Source organism: Engystomops pustulosus, chromosome 11, assembly GCF_040894005.1.
Source record: "Engystomops pustulosus chromosome 11, aEngPut4.maternal, whole genome shotgun sequence".
NCBI classification, from domain to species: domain Eukaryota; kingdom Metazoa; phylum Chordata; class Amphibia; order Anura; family Leptodactylidae; genus Engystomops; species Engystomops pustulosus.
In genome coordinates, this window is record NC_092421.1 from 55,101,961 (window position 1) to 55,126,267 (window position 24,307).

Here is a 24,307-nt window from a genome sequence, read left to right on the forward strand (position 1 = left end):
ATGAACAGACTGACTCCAGGGCTGAAGAAAATAGACTTTTATTTTATGGCAAATCATATGTGAAGATGGCAGTGACAGAGGGGACAGGTCCTGAGATGACATGAGGTATAGACAGTCACACTGCTGAATCGGGACGGCAGGACCAGCACACATCATGGATTGCACTGGTTAAAAGACTATTCATATAGAAGTATTTTTCCCTTTAAGAAAGCTTCACAATAGTCAGAAGATGCTTTCACAATCTGCATCAGTGTTCATAAAACCAGGAGTCAATCATAAAGATGCACAATTCTAGGTTTTGGATCAAATACCGCTGTGTGCTTGAAGCCGGCAGTTCAACATTTAAAGGGGTTGTCTGGGTTTTTAAAAAAAAGGTCTGCTTCGAAATAACAGCCTGACACCTGACCACCCGTAGTCCATATTCTGAGAGAAGTATATTAGTAGGGTTTTCATTTTAATGTTGGTTTGGGGCTAAGAGCAGCAATGGTAACTTGCTGCATGGTTAAAATTTTAAAGTTGCCTTAGTATGAATTTTAACCTTCGCATTGCAGTACGCCATAGATTATCAGCTCTGAACCTTTCCCGTGTGCTCCTCCCCCCCCCCCCCTACTTTGTCTTAAAGGAACTTCAGTAAAAAAGGATTAATTGAATTATAACTTGTGCAGGGACTGAAGGGAGGAGCGCGAGTCTAGGAATACAATGAAAATGAGTCATGCTCCTCCCTTCAGGCCTTGCACTATGTATCATTTAATGAATCAACAAATTAGCTGTGACTGGAGTGTTCCTTTAAGACTGAGAATATATATAACAATTACAGCTATGGTCGCATAATACACACATCACTTTTTAGGAAATTCATCTCCAAAGTCACAATATTAAAAATGGCCCAGGCACCTATTGGCTGCTACACATACTGACTACCTGTAGCAGCCACTAGGTGGTGCTTACTGCATGAAATTTACTGAGTACAGTGTGTATGCAGAAAGCTCCCCCTAGTGGCTTCGACTGGCAACCAACATATATTTATATTTATTTATGGAATTTGTGGCAGTGAAACGGAGGTCCTAATTTTTTAAAAATATTGTTGCAGTTTTATCACAATTTATTCAGATATTTAAAAAAAATGGGAATGAAGATAGGACAATTACATTAAAGTTACATGATCGGTGTCACAGGTGGTTTTCCATTGTATATGTTAGTAAGTAAAACCTCCCTGTAACATCGGCCATGTGTAAGAGACTCATTACATTACAAAAGACCACTCCCATTTTTCATAACTGTAAATGGACGTAAATCCATGGACGTAAAAAGTTTATTTTAGAAGGAATGAGGACTTGGATAACAAATATAAGATGATTACCACAGTCACGGTGTTTGGATCTATGAGTAAGTGTCCCTGGTGTATAATGATGGATTTTTATGTGTGGTCAATGCATCTCAAAGGAAACCTACCATCAAAGTGGTGGGTCACCATAATGCATCTTGTGTACTTGATCTCCAAACTACAGGGATTGAGACCATCTTCAATTATCACCTGCCAGCAAGTAATACAGATCACATCAAGTCATCAATTTTAAAGAGAAAAAAAAAAGTTGATTTGGGATCTTGAAGAAGATGACACTTTCTTCAAGGCTATAACTTGCAATGTGCAACATACTGTATCCATATATAAACTTTCTAGTATTTCCTTCCCTTCATTTTATGGTTTACCGTCCCTTTAAATTATTTTTCTATAATGGAATGGAAAGCCTCCAAGGCATGGACAAAGATTGGCCCCTCTTATGTATAAAAATACATTTGGAACATCAAAATATTTAAATTACAACAAAATTATAACCACTCCCGTTTGGAATGTTAGTTACTGAACAAGGTCCGCTTAAAGGCGCGTTCACACAGTCAGTATTTGTAAGCCAAAAATCCACCAGTAGGCTAAAAACAGTGAATAGTTACAGAGATTTCCATTATACATGTTCTCTTTATAGGGTCCAATTCTGATTTTGGCTTTCAAATACCAATGGTGTGGCTTATAGTGGTGGCCCAGGATACCACCAGACACAATAGCCACATTGATCTCTCCTATCCCAAGGATTGTTTTTTTGTTTTTAAAAAGGACAATCCCTTTAAGGGCCCGATGACCAGGTCTCATATGTGTCCTGTGACTTCACACCCTGTGCCTTTTTAGAATAACCATCCTATTATACCCTTATAGGAGGATTGTAGAATAATCAGGTCCGTCTTCTCCTGTCCGGTCTATTAAATACTTTTTACATCCTGGGGAAGGACATTCTGAGGCTGAGACTGACGATATGACTTCACGGCCAAGAGACGCTTTCCGCGTAGAGTAAAATGTGACCAAGTTACAATCTGGAGCAGAGCACAGGTAATAGGGATAAAGACCAGGAGATAAAAGCAGCCCTGCCGGAGGGTAGAGGTCAGGACCTGGCTGGGCTCCATCTGCGGCTCCGGATTGATACTATACATTGCGTCTCGCTGGAAGATGTCATAACCTATAACAAAGTAGGTAGAGGTAAGTCATCTTCTCTTGATAATGGTATAATATATATCACACAGCTATCGGAAGGGATTTACAGTATAACTTCCCCTTTTAATGTACAATAACAGTTAATGGAACTACCATTTGTTTTTATGCACCAAACATACCTAAAGGATGCTTCAACTACATTGATGCAGAAACATATCTTGTTTAATCCTTGATCCGCGTGGTTCTGCTCCATTAATCTCTATGGAGCTGATGGAAATTGCTGTGCGCTGAGCATAGAGATTAATGGAACAGAACGGTCATGCGCGGCCGTCTGCTCCATTAGTCTGAGGAGCGGCGAGGGATCCAATGGACCCCTCGTTTTCGGGATCGGTGCGGGTCTCAGCACTGAGAACCCAATGATCAGCAAGTTAGGCCCTATCCCGTGGATGGGGCCTTACTTTTCTTTTTGGGAAAACCCTTTAATATTCCTGTTATACCTCCTAAGCAAGTATGTATGCGTAAATTCACAGCAAAGCGAAGTCCCTACAGTATGACAATGTCAGCAATGATTGGACAGTATCACACTGCACATAGACCACCCAACTGGTAATTATTCATAAACCTTCAGGAGGAATAACAGGAAAATCACAATGCAGAATTACATGGATACCATTTTTTTATGAACCGGACATGTTACACGAGGTGCTGTTTAGAGCTGTTAGAGGACAACGCTCTTGATTTACCTGTATACACGCAAAGTAACCAGGTACCAATGAGAGGCGCCAGGGTCTGGCCAGGTTTGGTTACCAATGCAACCATTCCAAACATTAACGCGGAGGCCGCCTGTTTTCTGCGGTTTAGCACAAAATCTTCATCAACTAAGTCAGTGACCACCAGGTTCAGTAATTTACAAGTCCCTTCAGTAAAAACACGGTTGCTGCAATGAGAAGATGACGCAGTGAGGGCGCTGGACGTATATATTGTGGATTTAGAAGGATTTACATAAATGTAGAGGACACAAACCTGGCGATAAATATACATAGTAGATAAATCTGGTCCGGGCCGGCTAGGAGCATAATCACACTGAGAGCCAGCTTGAGAATGAAGAGCCAGCGCACAACACTGTAAACGCCGTACTTCCGACACAGAGACAGGAAATACATGTTGTTTAAATGTGGAGCAATATAGGAAATACCTAAAGTAAAAAAGCAATAGTGCAGTATTAAAAGAAACTCAAGTTTATGGATGTATTTTGGTTGTCAAGTCACACCATACAGCAAGTTTTTGGGCCATTTCAAAGCTCTTTAAAGGGAACATGTCAGAGAGATTTGGGACACTAACCACCAACAGGCCCTCATTAAACAAAGCAACTACAAATGCATAAGGACCCATAGTTGGTTTAGGGACCCAAATCGACCCAACAGGTCTTTAAAATAAAAGGAATGAGATAAGCAGCTGATAATCAGTGCTTGACACTTATCTCTAATAGAAAAACACATATAATCTGGTATATTTATACGGTCCAAAATGGACATATAATAGACACTAGTACAATCTAAGTAAACTGAGCAGGTGGGCATTGCTGGCGACACTTGCCCAATACAGGGTAGGAGCAGTTTCAGACAAGCGTGATCAGTCCCCAGATTGGTTAGTCCATGAAATGGGACACTCCACACAGTGTAGAGGATCATATACTGATATAGAATGTAAGGATTCCCCGCTTCCCCACAAAAGTTCAAGGAAGCAGGGACTCCCTGTATCATTTACCCCTATGATGCTCGAGTCTCATCCTCAGAACTGTGGTTGGTCCAAGGTTCAGGGATCAATCATGGCAATGTGAAACTACCATAACAGACACAGCAGGAGTGTACAAACTTACCAAGTAAAAAAGATCCAGTAGAAACAGAAATTCTGTCGGACAACAAATGCTCCAAGAAGAGGGGGAAGAAATTGCTGTTAAAATGACAATGAAAAACCTGCAAAACAAAAATAAGAATCTTAGAAACTTTTCCCATTTAGTGGTAAATCATTAACGCGGGGTGCACCTGAGCAAAACGCAGGCATATAAGAAATACAGTGTGTAGTCAGCTGCATCAGACAACTCCGGGTAACAGCGCTAAGGATACACTGACTCACTGCAGCAGGGGGCTTATTACACGTATCTGCTGCCCTTGTTATTCCAAATATAAGGGCGACCAGCTGATCTGGCAATACAAGATTACCAATATCCAAAATAATAACAAGGAACAATCAGATCTTATTGTACACAACAATATTTTTGTGAGGCAAAAACAGGAAGTATCTTTTTGATTCTCTGAACGCAAAACCTTCAAATTTTCCATAATCAATATGACAATATCCTGATCCACTGGAGCCTCTCCTATCAGATTGTTGTTCTCTATCCTGCAGATGGGGGGGGGGGGGGATGAACATCAAAGTAAGTACAACCCATTTAAAAAGGAAATCTGCCATCAATATCAAGCATGATAAACCATTACTCATAGATCCAGGCACCGTTACTATGGTAATCCTTTCATATTTGTTATCCATGGCCACCTTCCTTCTAAAAATCAACTTAAAATGATGCTAATGAGCCAAGCGTCACCGGAGTCCCTCTGTGCAGGAGCACTTCCCCCATCTTCTGCCTTCTGTAATCTTACACAGTTGGAAGGGGAGACATGCTCCTTGTGCAGTGTAACAGCCTGTGAAGCTACAGCAAAGAGGGGCTCAGGTAATTCCCCCCTAGAGATCTTCAGGTGCATTAGCATAATTTTTTGTTATATTAATTAATTACACAAGTTGATTTTAGAAGGAAGGAGGCCATGGATAATAGATACAAGAAGATAACCACACAGTCATGGTGCCTGGATCTATGAGTACTGTCCCTGGTTTATCTTGATGGCAGATTTCCTTTACGTCCAGCTATCTGATGTGTACGGCCATCATCACTCTCTGAGATAAGACAAACAGAAGTGTTGCAATGCATCTGTGGTTACATTACAGTTTTATTACCATCAATGACACAGACATTTCTATAATCCTCTGTGTGTCTAGTGTGTGTCATATTTGCACATTTATAATAAATGATCTTCCCGGACAATGCAGGATTGTAGGACTATCCTACCTGTACCAGGTTCATGCAGACAAACCACAGAAAGTTGCGGTGTCTTGACAGCTGCTTGAGGTATTCTAGAAGGGTGATCTGTTTCTCCTGAGAATGCGGCTGCTCATCGACGTGAAGTCTAAGGGAAAACAGGAAAAGCAATAGCCTAATGTCAGCCTAGAAGATCACTTATGTAAATTGTGAATTAGACTGGAGTTATAGAAGCTTAGATTCACTGACTGAAATATTTAGAAAACCTCGTAACTATACAACATGCAGATTATCTGTTCCAGTATTTGAGAGTCTACAGATTCAGCCTAATTTAGTCATAAAATATTTTCAAGGACCTTTGTCTGACTCCCCACAATAATTTGGGCTCAGTATACAGTATTGCTTTTGGGGGCAAAAGAATCTTCTAGGATACTCTGGTGCTGCAGATTGGCCGAGCAGGCACGTGTTCTTGATACAGAGAGGGGAATGACAAACCTTTTTCTGTGGTATTTCCTTTTAGGACGCACACAAGAAGAATCCAACAACCTGATGCTACTTTACACCAATAGATACTGATGGATTCTGACAAACTCACTCCATGACCATGCTGGATTTACCCGACTGAAGCCAGAACATGTGGAGTCCAGTTCAGCAGTTCTGGATTCAGTCCAGTAAAACCTTCACAGGCAAAGAACTGAACAAAGGACATTGGGGCACATTTACTTACATTCCCACTGTAGTTCACAGAAGGTGCATTGTCCGACGAGAATACACTGTGCTGTTCATGCGGTTCAGCAAGATCGTGCACCAGATATCGTGCATGTGTTGCTTACTTGCTCAGGTCTGACAGAGTTCTCCATCTAGTGGTGCATGTAAATGTTTGGGCTTGCGACACAATTTGAAAGTTAAATCCCGCGCTCAGTGCGAATCAATCAGATGGCGCATCCCCTAAATTGTGTCGCATGGAAGCCAGCGCAGCTGCACCAAAAAAGGATCACGTGCGCCAAAATCCCCCTGCAGACAATTGTTATATACCTGTGCAAGCCGTGTAATCCCCTAAAAAGATGTACAGTCTGACAAAAGTACAGCGTACGACCCTTGGTAAATGAGCCCCATTGTTTGAGAGTAATAAGCTTTGGCGGAAGCGTGCACCACGAGGCCCCACGGTGTGGAGAAGGCTGAAATCTAACACAATCTATCAACTTTCTCTCATCAGTGATGGGAAATGCATCGGTCACAGCCTCCCCAGTATATAGCCTGCCAGCATATTTCCCCCCAAGTATATCGCCATCCAGCCCCTGCGCCCAGTATACAGCAGTAGCCCCTTCCCTCAATATATAGCCAGCAGCCCCTGCCCCTAGAATAAAGCCTGCAGCCATTGCCCCCACTATACAGCCATTCAGCCCCAGTATACACTGTTCTTACCTTACCGAACCCCTGCAGGTCGTCTTCTATCTCCGGAGATGCTCCGGCTCCGTGTCCCTGCGCGCTGCCGGGGCACACACCATGACATCAGCAAGCGGCAGCGTGCAGGGACACAGAGGTGGAGAAAGAAGACCTGCTGGGGGGAGTACAGTGTTTGGGCTTTTTCTTTATAGACTCGTGTATAAGCCAAGTTAGGCGTTTTCAGCACTTTTTTGTGCTCAAAAACTTGGCTTATACAAGAGTATATACGGTAAATAGATTTCTACCACCAAGTTTTTGGTTCAGATAACAGTTAAGGTGCGGCGGCTTTTACTATGGAGTAAAGATATGTACAGGAATTCCTTGGATGTTGTGCAAGTAAACACATCATCTCCTTTACTTCATGCCGCTGATGGTGAGAAGGACTCCTAGAGGAGCGGATCTTAAGAAGACACTTACAGGAGACGGACATACAATAGCGATGATTCATGTGAAGTGCAAGCACATTGACAAGTGCAGGACATGTTGTTACGTTACCATGTGTTTTAGATGTTTGTTACTATAATCCTAATCTCTTGTGGAAACCGCCCCATTCTTTCTATCCTGTACATAAAAGCAGATAACAAACAGGAGCCACTAGGGCTGGAGATGTCTTTGTGCGGCACCTTGTGTCCTACATGTCTGTGTGCTCATTCACTGAAGCATCGCTGTCTCTGTGGCAAACAACAGCGTGTGATCTTCTGTACGTTACAGACCAGAAGCACAAAACAAAAGAAAATCCATTTTGCTTTGCACTCAAGAAAAATAAAGAAGCGTCTGATACGTAGCTGAGGGTGTGGTGCTGGGTGCTGCCATCGAGGTTCCCAACCTGCAAGGTCATCATAGAGGCTTTTTATAATATTAGCATTAAATCAACATGGATAAGTGATATGGATGTTGGTGGTACTTTACTAACCATGTGCAACACTGGATAAGGATTAGATTGATGCAAGGATTTAAGCAGCCCAGTGCCCACCAATATCCCAATGCCCACCAATATAAACATCTACTAGGACTCTGTTTGGAGCATTTCACATGGATTTGGGCTGAAGTGTATAAGGATACCACACCCCTATTGATTTCCATAGGACTCCATCTGTGGTTCAAATGGCATGTTTTTTGGTGCATAAGGAACCTACATCACCCGCGAAAGCTGGGACCCCCGCCGATCTCAAGGAGATTGAGGTTCTGCTTCTTCTAAATGATGTAGTGGCAGATCCAGCAGATATCCTGCCACTCCATTCAATACTACAGGAGTGCAGAAAATTGTAAGTGTTGTGCTCAGCAGTTTCTCAAACTCGCTTAGTACTGAATGGAGCAGCAGGACACAATCTGCCAATCCATCAATTTATGAGAACGGGATTCCCATACTCTGGATCAAGCCGTTGGACCCACTGAGCAGATTGTTATCCCTTATCCATAGGAGATGGGATAACAACCCTTTAATTGCTGCATATTCTTGCGTGCCTTTCAACCTCTGCAATGTCTTGAGGGAAAGCCACAAAACTAAGCCTTTCTGCAGCAGTCTGGTTTTCTGGTTATCTTTCTGCAGCGGATGCTACATGTAGAAATGTGGAGTTTTTACACATAAATTACTGATCAGCGGGACCCCACTACAGAAAACCTTATGGTTCCTTCTACAACCTCATGCACAGGGAGCGACCCGGAATTGACATATTGCTGGGAAGTCCCAGTGGTCGGACGTAGTAATGAGCCATAACATTATACTATAGAAATACCTTTTCTAATATATTATCTCCTATATCTATAACACTGGCAGCCAGCTTTTACAATTAGGCTCATGCAGGGTCGGCTCCAGGTTTCAGTAGGCCCCTGGGTGACAGAGCCACAGTGGGCCCCTGTACAGCGAACTAACTTGGCAGCTTTAAAAATTCAGAAGCCAAAACAGCCTCTTGTTCCCTAATTTATCATCTAAAACAGCTCCTCATAGTTATATAAACCCCCCATCACCTCCTATGGCTTCATTATGAACAGTTGTATGTGCCCCCCCCCCCCCCCCACTTGCCCAGGTATGCCCGGTGCTGGCGACGGCCCGGGGCTCAGGGTTGCACTTACTCTTGTAACAAGCAATCCTGGTTCTCGGCAGATTTTCCTCCAGGTTGAAAGCGATGCCTGAGCAGCCATGTGGACACTGTGAACCCAAGGGCAGAGATGGCTGCTAGGATCACACAGAATATCCGAAAGGAGAAAAAGTCTTCTTTATTCCAAACCGTGTAAGAGGCAAACACAGACAAGGAGCCGATGGCACTGAACAGCGAGCAGTGAAAGTTCAATCTCGTCCTCTCTGCCGCCGAGACTGCAAGGTCCGCTAGCAAGGCATTATGGTTCAGGTCCACCATGGTGAGGAAGCTGTCATACAGACACAGGCAGATGAGGAACTGTAAACCCGGGTGAGCCCAGGACACCCAGAACGCCAGGAAGGAAAGTGCAAATAGTGGTCCATTTCTGCTCAACGCACCAAGCCTCTTTAGCACCACGTCAGGGGTCGAGATGTCTACACTGGACCTATGAAGATAAAACAGATCAGTACCATCATTCCCGTGAAAATCTTCTACACACTTTATGACTGATATCTGTGCAAACTTTTACAATACACATTAAGACGAAAAAGGAGTCTACCAACAGGGTTGTTCATTGGCCATGGAGATCCATTTAACCATAACTATGTCTATTAATAGGACTGTGAAGGGAAAACACATTTATATTCCAGGATTGTAGCTGGACTCAGAGCACTGAGGTTCACTAGTGTGTGAGATCACATCACTGCCCATCCCCTCTGCCCATTAGAGATCAAAGAACACAGCAGTTTGGGGACATTACTCTGGTGCACCAACTATAATCCTGTAATACAAATGCATTTTCACAGTCTTGCTGCTACTAACAAAACACACAAAAGGTATAGTTTCATGGATCTCAAGGGCTAAAGACTATATATGTGAGATTTATTCATCTGTCTACGACAGGATTGCATCATCATTTTTACTAACAAAAAACCCTTTCTGCTGCACATTTATAAAAGGGTATTAAACAGTTTTCGGGCACTCGAACGGCTAGTTTGACAAAGAGTTGTGGCCTATTGAAAGGGGCAAGGTCAAAAATAGTTTTGTGGCGAAAAGTAAGCCAACTAATAGGAGGTGCAGAGCACGACTAGACAGTCTTAAACTGCACCAGATTTATCACCCAGCACCAGACACTTAAATGAATCTTATGCAGCATAAGACTTTCTATCCCTTTCTAAAATCTGCCCCAATGTTTCGTCCTATATATCTCTCTCATTTACCTGTATGATCAACTCAGCAGACAGAAAACATATGTGTAACGACTGGAGACCTCAACCCAGAGCCGAAGGATCAGGTAGTTGAATTCCAACATAACTGATCCTCATCTCCCCCGATATCTCCAATCAGAAGAGATTTTGGAGCCCTCATACACTGAGCCAGGCAAAATTCAGGCAATTTGAAAACTTCACCTGTTTTTCCCCAATTGTCTCATTGAAGTGCATCATTAAGCATTTTTTAAATCTCAGAAAATAAAAAAAAAATTTTTTTTCCTAAAAGGTCAATACAAACAGATGCAAATAATATAACAGTAACAACAGGAAGTCATAAATTGTCATAATAAAATGTAATAAAAACCATTGATAACAATATAATATAATATATTAATATAATAACAAAGATCATTGCTCTTTGTGTTTCAGCCAAGTGAATTGTAATGTGTACGTTCCATCCGGAGGAATAAGCAGCGCTCCCCCAGACAGACAGGCAGAGTTGTCTGGGCTTTGTTGATGACATCAGAGGGGACCTTGACAACCATTTTCCTGGAGCCTCCCTTTATATTAGGGATTGTTGATTACACGGATATCCAGACTTACTGTTTTGCGTTCAGGAAGATCCTATCACTGAGCCATCCAAACAACGGGTCATTTAGACTGTTCCAGATCAAGAAGACGGTCTGCAAATGACAAAACATTTTTTTTTCTATTTTAGTTACTTTGTTATATAACAAAATGTAACATCTGCTCCTTTATATCAGTATAAAAGGACTACATACTTTTTCTATAAGGGATTCAGGTTTATATGGATTATAGATAAAAGGGTTGGGGGGGGGGGTCTCCAACTAAATGTCTGGCCAAAGCAACACCCCTTAGAGCAGTGATGGCGAACCTTTTAGGCATGGACTGCCAAATCTACAAGCAAAAGCCAGATATTTTCACAAAGTGCCAAATGCCAATTTAAAGATATTCACAGGTTTCAAACGTATTGGCGACCTGATGATACCAATACAAGAGAAAGAAGGAGAAATTTGGATTGTTATTGTAGTTTTCCTCTAAAGTCCTCTTGACAGGATGAATCATGCGCCCAAGAAGAGGCTACAATGATAATCAAGCTCTGTCCATACCTCCTTGATTCAGGTCTTGAGTCCTGAATGTTGACCTTTGTGCTGGGCCATGGCCTGGGTGCCCAAAGAGAGGGCTCTAAGTGCCACCTCTGGCCCCCGTGCCATAGGTTCGCCACCACTGCCTTAGAGTATGGGCAAGATATTCAAAAAACGACACAGAACATCAAGACTTTGCCTTTCCTGTGGTTACAGATATGGTCAATCACTTCATAGACTGGGGTTATTTAGTCTGGGGTATTGTATCGAACCCTTTAAGAGTGCAGCCTTTAAGAATGTACAGGTGGTCCCCTACTTAAGAACATCCGACTTACATACGACCCCTAGTTACAAATGGACCTCTGGTAATTGGTAATTTACTGTACATTAGCCCCAGGCTACAATAAACAGCTTATCACAGGTGTCTCTAATGAAGATTTATTTTTTATCCTGGTTCTTATGACAACCCAACATTTTTAAAATCCTAATGACACAGAGGCCAAAAAAAAAAATTTGTCTGAGGTTACAATTATGAAATATACAATTCTGACTTGCATACAAATTCAATTTAGGAACAAACCTACAGAACCCATCTTATACGTAACCCGGGGACTGCCTGTATTCCCCATGACTCCTCAAAGCAGCGGAAGTGAGGGAGGGATGAGGATAGAGCAGGGTCGGGTATTTTCCAGCTGTTTCTAATATCTGAAGATTTTGTGGTTTCCTGAAAGACTTTGAAGATCAGTTTATTCCATTTCTCAGTTTGTACGTTAAAAATTACAGACAGAAGTGAAGATATAATACAGAGCTGGTTAACAACTTTCAGCAAAGCAGCAGAAATTATTTTATAAAACCATAAAAGCCAAAAACGTAACTTACTCCTAAGGACAATATGAAAAGTTCCTAAAGGGTGGGCCAATTTTTTTTAATCATATATTGTAGTTTGTATTAGAAAAAGTCTAATGTATTAAAAACTGCCAAGCATGGATACAGAAAGTATATTGGAATATTGTGTAACTTTATTATATTGTTCTGCTAAACAATGGAATCTCCTTAAAGGAGATCTACCTGCAATAAATCCATCATGATAAACCAGGGACAGTACTCATAGATCCAGGCACCGTGACTGTGGTAATCTGCTTATATTTGTAAAATCAACTTTTATGATTATACTAATGGACTTTAAGCTTCACAAGCTATTACAATGAGCAGAGCAGGTCTCTCTCCCCCCCCTTCCCCCGTACCTCCTACTTCTTCTAGATTACACATGCAGAGGGAGGAGGGATAGAGTAAGGGAAGGGGGAATCGATAGAGCAAGGGAGGGGGAGACATGTTCTACTCATTCTAACAGCCTGAATCTGCAGCACTGAAGAGCTCTGGTAACGCCTCCCCCAGAGCACTTTGGCTGAATAAAAGTTGGTTTTAGAAGGAAGGAGGCCATAGATAACAAATATAAGAAGATTACCGCAGTTACAGTGCCTGAATCTATGAGCAAGTGTCCCTGGTTTATCATGATAGCTTTTGATGGTAGATTTCCTTTAAAGGAAACCTACCACCACAAATCTACCTATAAAGGTAGATCGGGTGGTAGGTGAATCAATGGGACGTGAGGATAGCCCTTTTAAGGGCTAATCCTCACGTCCCCGCACTTTTTTGTAAACTTTTATTACCCTAATATGTTAATTAACCGAACATGGTGAGTAGGAGGGGTAAAGTGGCTATCGGGGCGTGGAGTAGCCGCCTCGTGTAACCTCAGATGCGGCTACTCCACGCCCAAGTAGCCGCATAACAAAATTAACATATTAGGGTAATAAAAGTTTACAAAAAAGTGCGGGGACGTGAGGATTAGCCCTTAAAAGGGCTATCCTCACGTCCCATTGATTCACCTACCACCCGATCTACCTTTATAGGTAGATTTGTGGTGGTAGGTGCCCTTTAAGATAGGCGCTGAAATACAAAGGCTGCAGTATAAAGATAGTCAACTAGGTGTTACCCTTCGCTTTATCAATACAATACATTTTTAGGAGCAGGGTATCCAGAGGACTATAGTACAATGATAAATCTGGCTTGCCTATAAAAGGAGCTCCTTTATGTTTATCTGTTCTATAGAGGAAATACAAGATGTCATGAATTGCAGCTTGAAGTCTACTGACAGGCTAAGAGCAGCCACGTGGACGGTAAAAAAACATTATTATACCCCTAGCCATTGGAATGACTGCAGTAAAAACTATATATAAGAAAGCACTTCTTAAGAAGAGTCTAGGAGGAGGAGGAGGAGGAGGAGGAGGAAGCCTTCTTCACACGTTCTGGTCATCATCAATCAGGACATTGATGGTCTTTGATGTATTCAGAGTGACAGGATCACAAGGTGTTTCCATTAGTATAAGAAAGGCATGTGCTGAGTATACATCGAAGTGACCCCCCCAGGATACAGCCAGTACAGAACACATTGTCCTGCAGCTCCATATAACACACCTACAGTCATGTGTCGTACAACCGAAGTGGGAACAGGAAATACATGAGCTTTCAAGTGACAACAATATAAAGAAAGGGACCACTTCTTATCTACAGGATACACAGAGATAGCAAAGACACCAACTCTTCCAGCAGGGTGGAACCAACCAGTGCAAATACATTACCCCATTCTAGAATGTGGTAGATATATCTCTGGTTGTCAATGTCAAACAAACTACTACAATTTTGGTCATAGCTAACCCCTCTCCATTGTACTACCCCCATACAATATCAATCACACTGTCACCCCCAAAGCAACAGCTGTCTCATTGCCATCTTTTTTTAAATCAGGTAACTTTTATTAAAGAAAAAATTGTAATGGCAAAGTGATAATACATAATGTCTCAAAATCTTTACATATATACATTATATCACAATAGTAGAATCTTATGGTCATCTTTGCCAATGCCGATCACACTACAATGTCCAATTACAAAACCTGGGCCATGACAATCACAGTGCACCACTTATACTATGTCAGCCACACTGCAATCCATCTAGGATGCCTCCTACACTGCCACCCGACAATGGCAGCCATCAGGTTCTACCACATACATGCAGGATAGTTCAGGAAACCCACTGTGAGACACTTTTGCCTTAAAAGGAACCTGTCACCGGGGACCTAATTTTCACGAAAGACAGGTTACAGAAGTCCATTACAGCTGCAGTGCAAATATGCCTTTCCGCTTGCTCTAAGCATTTGCATAACAATATAATTGTGTGTTATAACTTACCTGGCATCCTGACAGAATCCTCTGTGTAGTCCCAGGGCTCAAAAAAACAACATGTGAACAATATTGCTCCTGTATAAGAGGGAGGAGCTGTACAGGAGCACAAAGGTGGGGGCCAAGAGCTGAGGAGTCTGCAGCACATACAAGTCACATGTTTTTGAACATGTTTTTTGAAATGCATCCAAACCAAAGCCCAACCCTTGGGACTACACAGAGGATTCTGTCAGGGTGAAAGGTAAGTTATAACACACAATTACATTGTAATGCAAATGCTTAGAGAAAGCAGACAAATTTGCAGCTGTAATGGGCTTTTGCAACCTGTCTAATGAAAATGAGGTCCCTGGTGACAGGTTCCCTTTAAACAATGCCCCGCTGACCACGGCTAGCCAGATTGCCTCCCCACACTAGGCTCCTATCCCAGTGAAAATTGCAGCTACATTGTACCCCAGCCTCCTTAAGCCTATTATAATATTTTGTTAGAGCATTTTCTTATTCTATAAAACAAAATCACAACCAAGACTTATTTTAAATAACTACTCCAGATCTGACTTGGATATGAATCTGCAATATGTTATTATAAAATTATAAAACACCCATATTCATCACACGCAGAAGGATGAGCTTTAAGAGACTGACCTCTCCGATCCAGAAGGAAAGTTTATCGATCTTGTAAACAGAGACAAAGGTATCCACATAGTAGAGCAAGAAAACATTGTGCAGGACGGATAAAAAGAAGGACAAGGATCCATAGAGAACGGCTGTGGGGAGGTGGAAGACCCCTGCGGCGATCCTTAAGCCCATGGTAGGATATTCAGGAGCTGGCACGGGCTATGGTGGGTCATCCATACTGTATCCACATCACTTGTCCTGCAAAACAAAACAGAAGGATAATACCAATAACTATCCAACAGTAATAACACAAGGGGCTATAATACTCACTGTAACAGAGGACAAACATCTGTCATATACATGACTGTTCTATCAATTGCTACATGTATATAGATCAAAAGCAAGGAGCTCACATCACCTAGAATAACTCAAAATATCATGTCCAAACCTGTTCAACAAGATTACAACATTCCCTTTTTCACTCAATTTTTACATAATTTAGATTTTTTTTAAAATAGAATCCCCTGCCTCATGGAACGTGTGTACGTGTAGAATTTAGCCTTGGGCACGGGGGAGGAGGACAACGACAGAGTGATGGCAGGATCATCACGTCTCGCTCCACCAAGGTGAAGGTGATAACAAGACATCCACACATTGTTGCATTGTATTTCTATGAACATTCTACAAACTTATCCAAGGAAACTTGATACTTTGTATAAAGATGCAGCTGTCAGAAGGGTCAACTCCAGACCGATCAGATGTCACCGCATTAGATCATATTGAACAAGGGAATTTCCAAGCAGATGAGAAATGAGGCACAACATAGGAAGTAGCAGAATATGTAACTTGCAAATCACTTCCCCTTTGAAACTTGCAACAAACTAAATGTAAAAAAAAAAGCAACTTACAGATCATTAGGGGGTTAATAGGCAAAGGAACTTTGCAAGCTTATTATAGGAGTCCTCCCCGATTAGAAAACACGGCTACTTTCTTATAGAAACAGCGCCCCCATATGTCCACAGGCCAGGTCAACTACTGCAGTTTAATTCTATTACATTAAATCAATCATTTTAAGTACTTAACAATAATAAAGTGTTATTTATGCATAATATGCTAACACGTCTGCAACAATGGCTCAATTTAAAGGAGGCCATACACCTAAGGGTGATGCCACACATGGTGTTTTTGACCAGTTTGAATTAATATAATTGATCAAACCTGACAAAAACGGATGCATTTTCAAAAAATGCATGCGTTTTTCAAACTGGGGCGGCCCGTGGTCATTCAGGCAAACGCATGCGATCGACAATCAGCGCCCGGCATCTTGTATTGTGTATATGCAAGACACCGGACGCTCATTGCCCATCGCATAGATTTGCATATGCATTCTTCTGCGGGCCCCCCAGGGCTCTTTGACTCTGTTACAAAACGGAATCAAAACGTTAACGTGTGACATTGCCCTTAGCCTCTTGGCAGAAGAACATATCCATGTGCAAACAGGAAAAGTGTTGTCAGCATTATGCAAACTTTATAGGGGGCGATGAAGTTGGTATAGCAGTTTATATGGACATTTAAAGGGGTTGTCCAAAGTTTGAGAAACATTGCTAACTTCTTCCAAATAGAAACGGTGAAAAGCTGGACTGTAACAAACCAAGGTCAGGTGTTTTTTTAACCTTCAGAAAACCTGTTTAAACAAATGGCAATTGACTTGCTAGATTGATATTGGAAATAACTGTTGGCCTACAAATATTCCTTTTTTACCCATCAATACATACGCACCACTGGCTTGACAGTGTCCATGTATAGACGGCAGACACTTCTAGCGGTGGCTTGTTTCTTTTAGGACAGGATAGAACATGTTGGATCATTGACTTCTACAGAGTCTGGACATCCGTCAGTCCGTATGAATTGAGGTTCCTCTACTATTTATGGTCACACGTTACAAGATGACCTGTCAAAACCTTTCATTGTAATTAAAGGGTCACAGGACTTTAAGGGAGACATGAAGGCATTCGTGTAGGAACATTGTTGACCTAGGTAGTTGAAAAATAACACGACACACAGATGAAAGGAAAACCAACAATAACCCGTGATTATCTGTGTTACGTAGATTATGTTCTCCTGCCCGGAGCCCATGTTTTTATGGTAAACCTCAAAATGACTATGCACACAAAAAAAATCAGCAAGACAATCACAAGTATATGGAAACAATCCACCAGTTCCCAAACTTCTCCCTAGAGCTATATTCACACAGTAAATAATACCCTGCCACGTATTACAGTCGCTGCAACGATTAACCCATTATGACAATCCCATTTAACTACCAGAATTGTCATCATTATACCTGACTGTCACTGGGTAATGGTCATAGAACAGGTCAACCCAATGGCCTTCTCATAAATCAAAGAGCAAGAATTTGTTCATTGGTGCGACAGCATGTTTGGTCACCTTTAAATTACAGCATTCAGAAGATATTTTAACCTACGTGATGTACGTGAACTTAAATTTTTTTAATAGTTTTTTTCATGAGATGTAAATAGGGTCCCCCTGGTCTTGAGAACAGCATGTTGGGATATATCTGGAAGTGAATGGAGAAGGCCATCTCTCTAGTTACTGCGCCTGTGAGACGGGTCACAAGACCATCAATCTCTATTGGACATTTATGGGATATCCTTTTTCTGGGAACTGCACATGGAGAGAACAGAAGATCCTCTCAGCCTATCCAGCAAATTGACGCCCCTTGCTACTAGCCATGGCCATGATTGGCAGACTGACTATTCGCCTGGAAATACTTCCGTGGTGTGCGGCCGAACATGAGATGAAACTACTGGTCGCTCATGTCTAAAGAAGAGGAAGAAATAGGAAGATTACCATAGTCATGGTGCCTGGATCTATGAGTAAGTGCTCCTGGATTATCATGATGGAGTGCAGCACAGAGCTGGCCAAGTCAGTCCCTGTCCCCGTGGGGCTCACAATCTACCAGTATGTTTTGGGGGAGAGGCCTCTGCCAGGCAGTTTAAATGCCACGGTTGCGGGTGTTACACTGGGGAGTCAGCTGTTAGTTACAGCTGACACCCCGTGTTTTACAATGCTGGCTCAGCACCAATCTTGAGCTGAACCGGCTTAAGCTCTGCGTTTGATTTATTAGACAAAGAGTTACAAATGGTTAAAAAACAGCTAGAACTTGTTGCTACTATAGTCTTTACTCTAAGGGTGATGGCAGATGTGCCGCATTAAATTAACGCAAAACACCGGCTCGTTCCCGATTGCAGGCGTTTCCATAGAAACGCTGATGCGAATGGGCCGCGGCCCGCCCTGGTGGGTGGGCAGGCGGCACGTCTGCCATCACCCTAAGGCCATTCCTCAACTATGTGCCTATATGTCAGAAGTGCTACTATATATAACTATCCTCCCTGCATTTGCTGCCTTTACCTGTTACAAAATAGCAGGCGTAACTCACAAGTATAGCCTTGTGATGTCTGACAGGTCTGAAGAGGTGTTTCCTTAAAGGGATTGTCCAGCTTAAGCAAGTAAATGCTGTTCTTTGTAAAATAAAAAGTTACACAATTTTCCAATGTACTTTGTGTATTAATTCCTTCAGTTTTCTAGATCTTGGCTTTGTGGCATTCGATAAGACGCTTCATTGTTTATTTCCTGCGTATAAAAACGGTCACAGGTGCACGGCTCGTTATATCCCTAGGCATGTGATGTCACACAGGTGCATGGCTCCTTATATCCCTGGTCATGTGATCTCACACAGGTGCACGGCTCGTTATATCCCTAGGCATGTGATGTCACACAGGTGCATGGCTCGTTATATCCCTGGTCATGTGATCTCACACAGGTGCACGGCTCGTTATATCCCTGGTCATGTGATCTCACACAGGTGCACGGCTCGTTATATCCCTGGTCATGTGATCTCACACAGGTGCACGGCTCGTTATATCCCTGGTCATGTGATGTCACACAGGTGCATGGCTCGTTATATCCCTGGTCATGTGATGTCACACAGGTGCATGGCTCGTTATATCCCTGGTCATGTGATGTCACACAGGTGCATGGCTCGTTATATCCCTGGTCATGTGATGTCACACAGGTGCATGGCTCGTTATATCCCTGGTCATGTGATGTCACACAGGTGCATGGCTCGTTATATCCCTGGTCATGTGATGTCACACAGGTGCATGGCTCGTTATATCCCTGGTCATGTGATGTCACACAGGTGCATGGCTCGTTATATCCCTGGTCATGTGATGTCACACAGGTGCATGGCTCGTTATATCCCTGGTCATGTGATGTCACACAGGTGCATGGCTCGTTATATCCCTGGTCATGTGATGTCACACAGGTGCATGGCTCGTTATATCCCTGGTCATGTGATGTCACACAGGTGCACGGCTCGTTATATCCCTGGTCATGTGATGTCACACAGGTGCACGGCTCGTTATATCCCTGGTCATGTGATCTCACACAGGTGCACGGCTCGTTATATCCCTGGTCATGTGATGTCACACAGGTGCACGGCTCGTTATATCCCTGGTCATGTGATGTCACACAGGTGCACGGCTCGTTATATCCCTGGTCATGTGATGTCACACAGGTGCACGGCTCGTTATATCCCTGGTCATGTGATGTCACACAGGTGCACGGCTCGTTATATCCCTGGTCATGTGATGTCACACAGGTGCACGGCTCGTTATATCCCTGGTCATGTGATGTCACACAGGTGCATGGCTCGTTATATCCCTGGTCATGTGATGTCACACAGGTGCATGGCTCGTTATATCCCTGGTCATGTGATGTCACACAGGTGCATGGCTCGTTATATCCCTGGTCATGTGATGTCACACAGGTGCATGGCTCGTTATATCCCTGGTCATGTGATGTCACACAGGTGCACGGCTCGTTATATCCCTGGTCATGTGATGTCACACAGGTGCACGGCTCGTTATATCCCTGGTCATGTGATGTCACACAGGTGCACGGCTCGTTATATCCCTGGTCATGTGATGTCACACAGGTGCATGGCTCGTTATATCCCTGGTCATGTGATCTCACACAGGTGCACGGCTCGTTATATCCCTGGTCATGTGATGTCACACAGGTGCACGGCTCGTTATATCCCTGGTCATGTGATGTCACACAGGTGCACGGCTCGTTATATCCCTGGTCATGTGATCTCACACAGGTGCATGGCTCGTTATATCCCTGGTCATGTGATCTCACACAGGTGCACGGCTCGTTATATCCCTGGTCATGTGATGTCACACAGGTGCACGGCTCGTTATATCCCTGGTCATGTGATGTCACACAGGTGCACGGCTCGTTATATCCCTAGGTATGTGATGTCACGCAGGTGCATGGCTCGTTATATCCCTGGTCGTGTGATGTCACACAGGTGCACGGCTCGTTATATCCTTGGTCGTGTGATGTCACACAGGTGCATGGCATGCGAATACCCTAATGAGCTGTACACCTGTGTGACATCACATGACCATGGACATGCCTCTATATACAGGAATAAACAATGAAGCTTTCTATAGAATGACAGCTGACCTGGAAAACTGTAATGAACTGATACACAAAGTATATTGGGAAATTGTTAACTTTCCAACATAAAGCAGGGATAAAATAATAACCAAATAGTAATAAGGTTACCAGAATGTCTGAGCACATATGATTGTGTTGCGGAGCTTCTATTTTATAATTGGGCAGTAGACTATGCCATCATAATCTACTCATCAACCGATGGTGATGACATTCTGGGTCTGTTTTTAAGCATGTGTTTTCAGTCTGTTTAAAAAAGCATGCATTTATAAAACTTATCCATTTTTTACAGTTTTTGTCCGTTTTTCCCAATTATCTTAACAGATGAACAAGTTGTAAGCAGCCAAACGCATGGTAAACGGTCAAAAACAGATGCGTTTTTAAGCGGACTGAAAAAGCATGCTTAAAAACGGACCAAAACGCCACGTGTGGCATCACCCTAATAGAAAATAGTCATGTGACAACCTCTACCACTTTCTTAACATAAGGCTGTCCTGCCATTAAAAAATGTAAGATCTTGCTCTATATCTTAACCCCTTATCACCGACACTAGTTTTCAGCTCATTGACCAGACTCGATTTTTCAAATCTGACAAGTCTCACGATAATTGGTTATAACTTCGGAACGCTTTAACATATCCGGTGATTTTGAGAATGTTTTCTCGTGATACATTGTACTTCATATTAGTTATAAAATTTAAGTGATAAGTTTTGCGTTTCGTTCTGAAAAAAAGTGAAAATTTGGCAAAAGTTTGTAAAAATTCTTCACTTTCCAAGTTTGAAATGTTCTGGTTTCCAGAAAAGATGTAAAACTACCCAAAAAGCTTGATAATTAACATTTACAGAATATCTGCTTTATGTTGGGATGATATTTTATGCGTCCTCTCACTTTTCTAGGATGTTATGAGGTGCAGAACTTTAGGTGCGATTTTTCTTATTTTCATGAAAATTGCCAAAACTCACATTTTGAGGGACAACTCAGCTTCCAAGTGACTTTGAGAGGCCTAAATAATAGTAAAACCCCATAAATTACCCCACTATAGAAACTTCACCCCTCAACGTATGTAAAACAACTTCTATTAAGTCCATTAACCCTTTAAGTGTTTCACATGGGTTAAAAAATATGGACCTGCGATTTAGAAACTATAGAATTTTTTTTGGAAAATACATTCATTTAGGCCAAAACTGAAATTTTCAGAATAAATTAAATGATGAAACGCACTGCAACGCTTGATGCCCAATTCCTCCCGAGTGTACTGATACCCCATATGTGGTGGTAAACTTCTGTACGGGCGCACGGCCGAGTATAGAATGAATGGAGGCGCCAATCACAGCAGATTTGTATTGTCACATTGTACGACCTATAAATTTTTATTTTTTTTGGTAATACAAACATATGAGGCTTATTTTTTATGGGATGAGATACAATGTATAGATAATTTATTTTGGGGGTCTATAGCTTATTCTTGAGATTTTATTAACTATTTCAAGGGGGACACAAACAAAATCATCAATTTTTATTTTGGATTGTTAGAATTCTTTTCCCCCGCTCACTGTAACGTAAAAATAATATTTTATCTTTATTCTCTGGTCACTACGATTGCGGTGATACCTCATTTATATAGTTTTTCTTATTTTTGCTTAATTTTCCTGCGCAAAACCAATATTGGAGAAAATCGCATTGTTTTTACTATTGACAACTTTTCAGGGCCATAACTTCTGTATTTTTCTGTTGTCAGACCTGGTTGAGGGCTTATTTTTTGCAAAACAGTTGTTCTTTTCAGTCGTATCATATTACGGAACGTAACTTTTTTTGATCACTTTTTAGAACATTTTTTGTGATGGTGTTTGATGAAAAATTGTATATTATGGGAAGTTTTCTGAGTTTTTTTTTTACGTAGTTCACCGAGCGGGTTCAATATTGATTTAGATTTATTGTACAGATTAATACGGACGCGGTGATACCAAATATGTATGTTTTTGTGTTTTATTTACTGTATTTGCATTTTATGTGTTACTGGGGAGATTATGGGACTTTTATTTTAATTATATTATAAAAAGATTTTTTTTTTTTTTAACTTTTTTACATTTTCTACTCCTTGGCTTGAATAAGCGATCATCCGATCGCTTATTCAAGCCTTTACACTGCAATACACTTGTATTGCAGTGTATAGTGTAAGTAACTGAGCATGCTGCGCATGCTCAGTTACTTACAGCCGGGTCCTGCCAGGAAGGCAGAACCGGCGGGGAGAGAAGCCGACAGCCTCGGGTCACTCGTCGGGACCCGGGGCATTGGCAGGAGGGATCGTATCCCCCGGTAAGCACACAGGGGGGGGGTCCGATCCACGGGGGACACACTTGCACGCCGCAGTCATGCTTGACTGCGGCGTGTAAGGGGTTAATCACCCGGGATCTGAGTTTTTCCGATCCCGGGTGTTAGTGCCGGGTCTGGGCTGTGATATCACAGCCCGACACCGGCACTATACTGACCCGATGTCCCGAAATCTTCTTCTGACGCGGCGCCGTAGAAAGGCGTCGCGTCAGAAGAAGTACCCTTAATGACCGCCGTAAAAACCAGATAGGGCGGTCATTAAGGGGTTAATTCATAGAAATGTAAATATTTGTGATTGGCAGAACAGATAGCTGCAACCTCCACAGATCAAAAGAATGAGACCCTCAGCAATTAGCTCTGTGCAGCGCTGCAGAATACTTTGGCTCTATATAAATAAAGGAATTATTATTAAAGGACACCTGTCATCAGGTCTGTGTCACTATATCTGTCACTACTACCTGTTGGAGCAGCTCACAAGGATCCATCCCAGCCTTTATCTAGTCAATTCATACATTAATCATTGTAAAATCGTCATTTCTTTATTATGTAAATGAGGCTGGTCACATGGTCAGAGGCAGTTTAACCTTTGTGTTGTACCTTTGAATAAATAGATATGAGATGCAGGGGCATAATTACAGTGGTAGCAGCTGCTATTGGGGCCTGTAGTGTCAGGGGGCCCCATCTTCTAAACAGAAACACTGAGGGCGCGTTCACATGTTGCGTTTTGGCCAGCTGAGGAGAGGCGATTTGCCTAATTACATTACTGTTAACATTTGCGTTTACAAAACGCATTACAAACACAATGTTAATGCATGTGTATTTTTAACGCTTGCGTTAACAAACGTAACCAGTAATGTAATTAGGCAAATCACCTCTCCTCAGCTGTTGCAATGCGTTTCAAATGCAATGAAAACACAGGCCAAAACACGTGTAAATGCGGCCTGAGGGTGCGTCCACATATGGAAATAAAGAGAAGAGGTGATTTGCCCGATTACATAGCTGTTAACATTGTGTTTACAAAACGCATGGGTTAACAACTATGTAATCAGGCAAATCTCCTCTTCTCAGCTGTTCTGATGCGTTTGAAAGCGTATGCGTTACACCACGTATGAACGTACCATGAAAAATGGAGGATGTGCACCATTATACACATATTAT

General features: G+C 42.2%; 1 protein-coding gene across 3 annotated transcripts in view; it reads right to left on the reverse strand.

Annotated features, from left to right (window-relative positions):
• Positions 1–22: 22 nt before the first annotated feature.
• MFSD13A (major facilitator superfamily domain containing 13A) overlaps positions 23–24,307 on the reverse strand; it is a 28,730-nt gene continuing 4,445 nt past the window's right edge. For 2 of the 3 annotated variants that reach the window (XM_072131318.1, XM_072131316.1), the window contains exons 2-9: positions 15,299–15,529; positions 10,915–10,994; positions 9,096–9,545; positions 5,607–5,724; positions 4,362–4,458; positions 3,506–3,677; positions 3,226–3,419; positions 23–2,507 (exon numbers count right to left, since the gene is read on the reverse strand). In XM_072131318.1, coding sequence (XP_071987419.1) covers positions 2,254–2,507; positions 3,226–3,419; positions 3,506–3,677; positions 4,362–4,458; positions 5,607–5,724; positions 9,096–9,545; positions 10,915–10,994; positions 15,299–15,463 — 1,530 coding nt within the window. In that variant the 5' untranslated portion in view covers positions 15,464–15,529 and the 3' untranslated portion in view covers positions 23–2,253. Of the gene's footprint in view, positions 2,508–3,225; positions 3,420–3,505; positions 3,678–4,361; positions 4,459–5,606; positions 5,725–9,095; positions 9,546–10,914; positions 10,995–15,298; positions 15,530–15,601; positions 15,689–24,307 lie in introns of those variants that run through there. The other variant, XM_072131317.1, reaches the window with a different exon arrangement.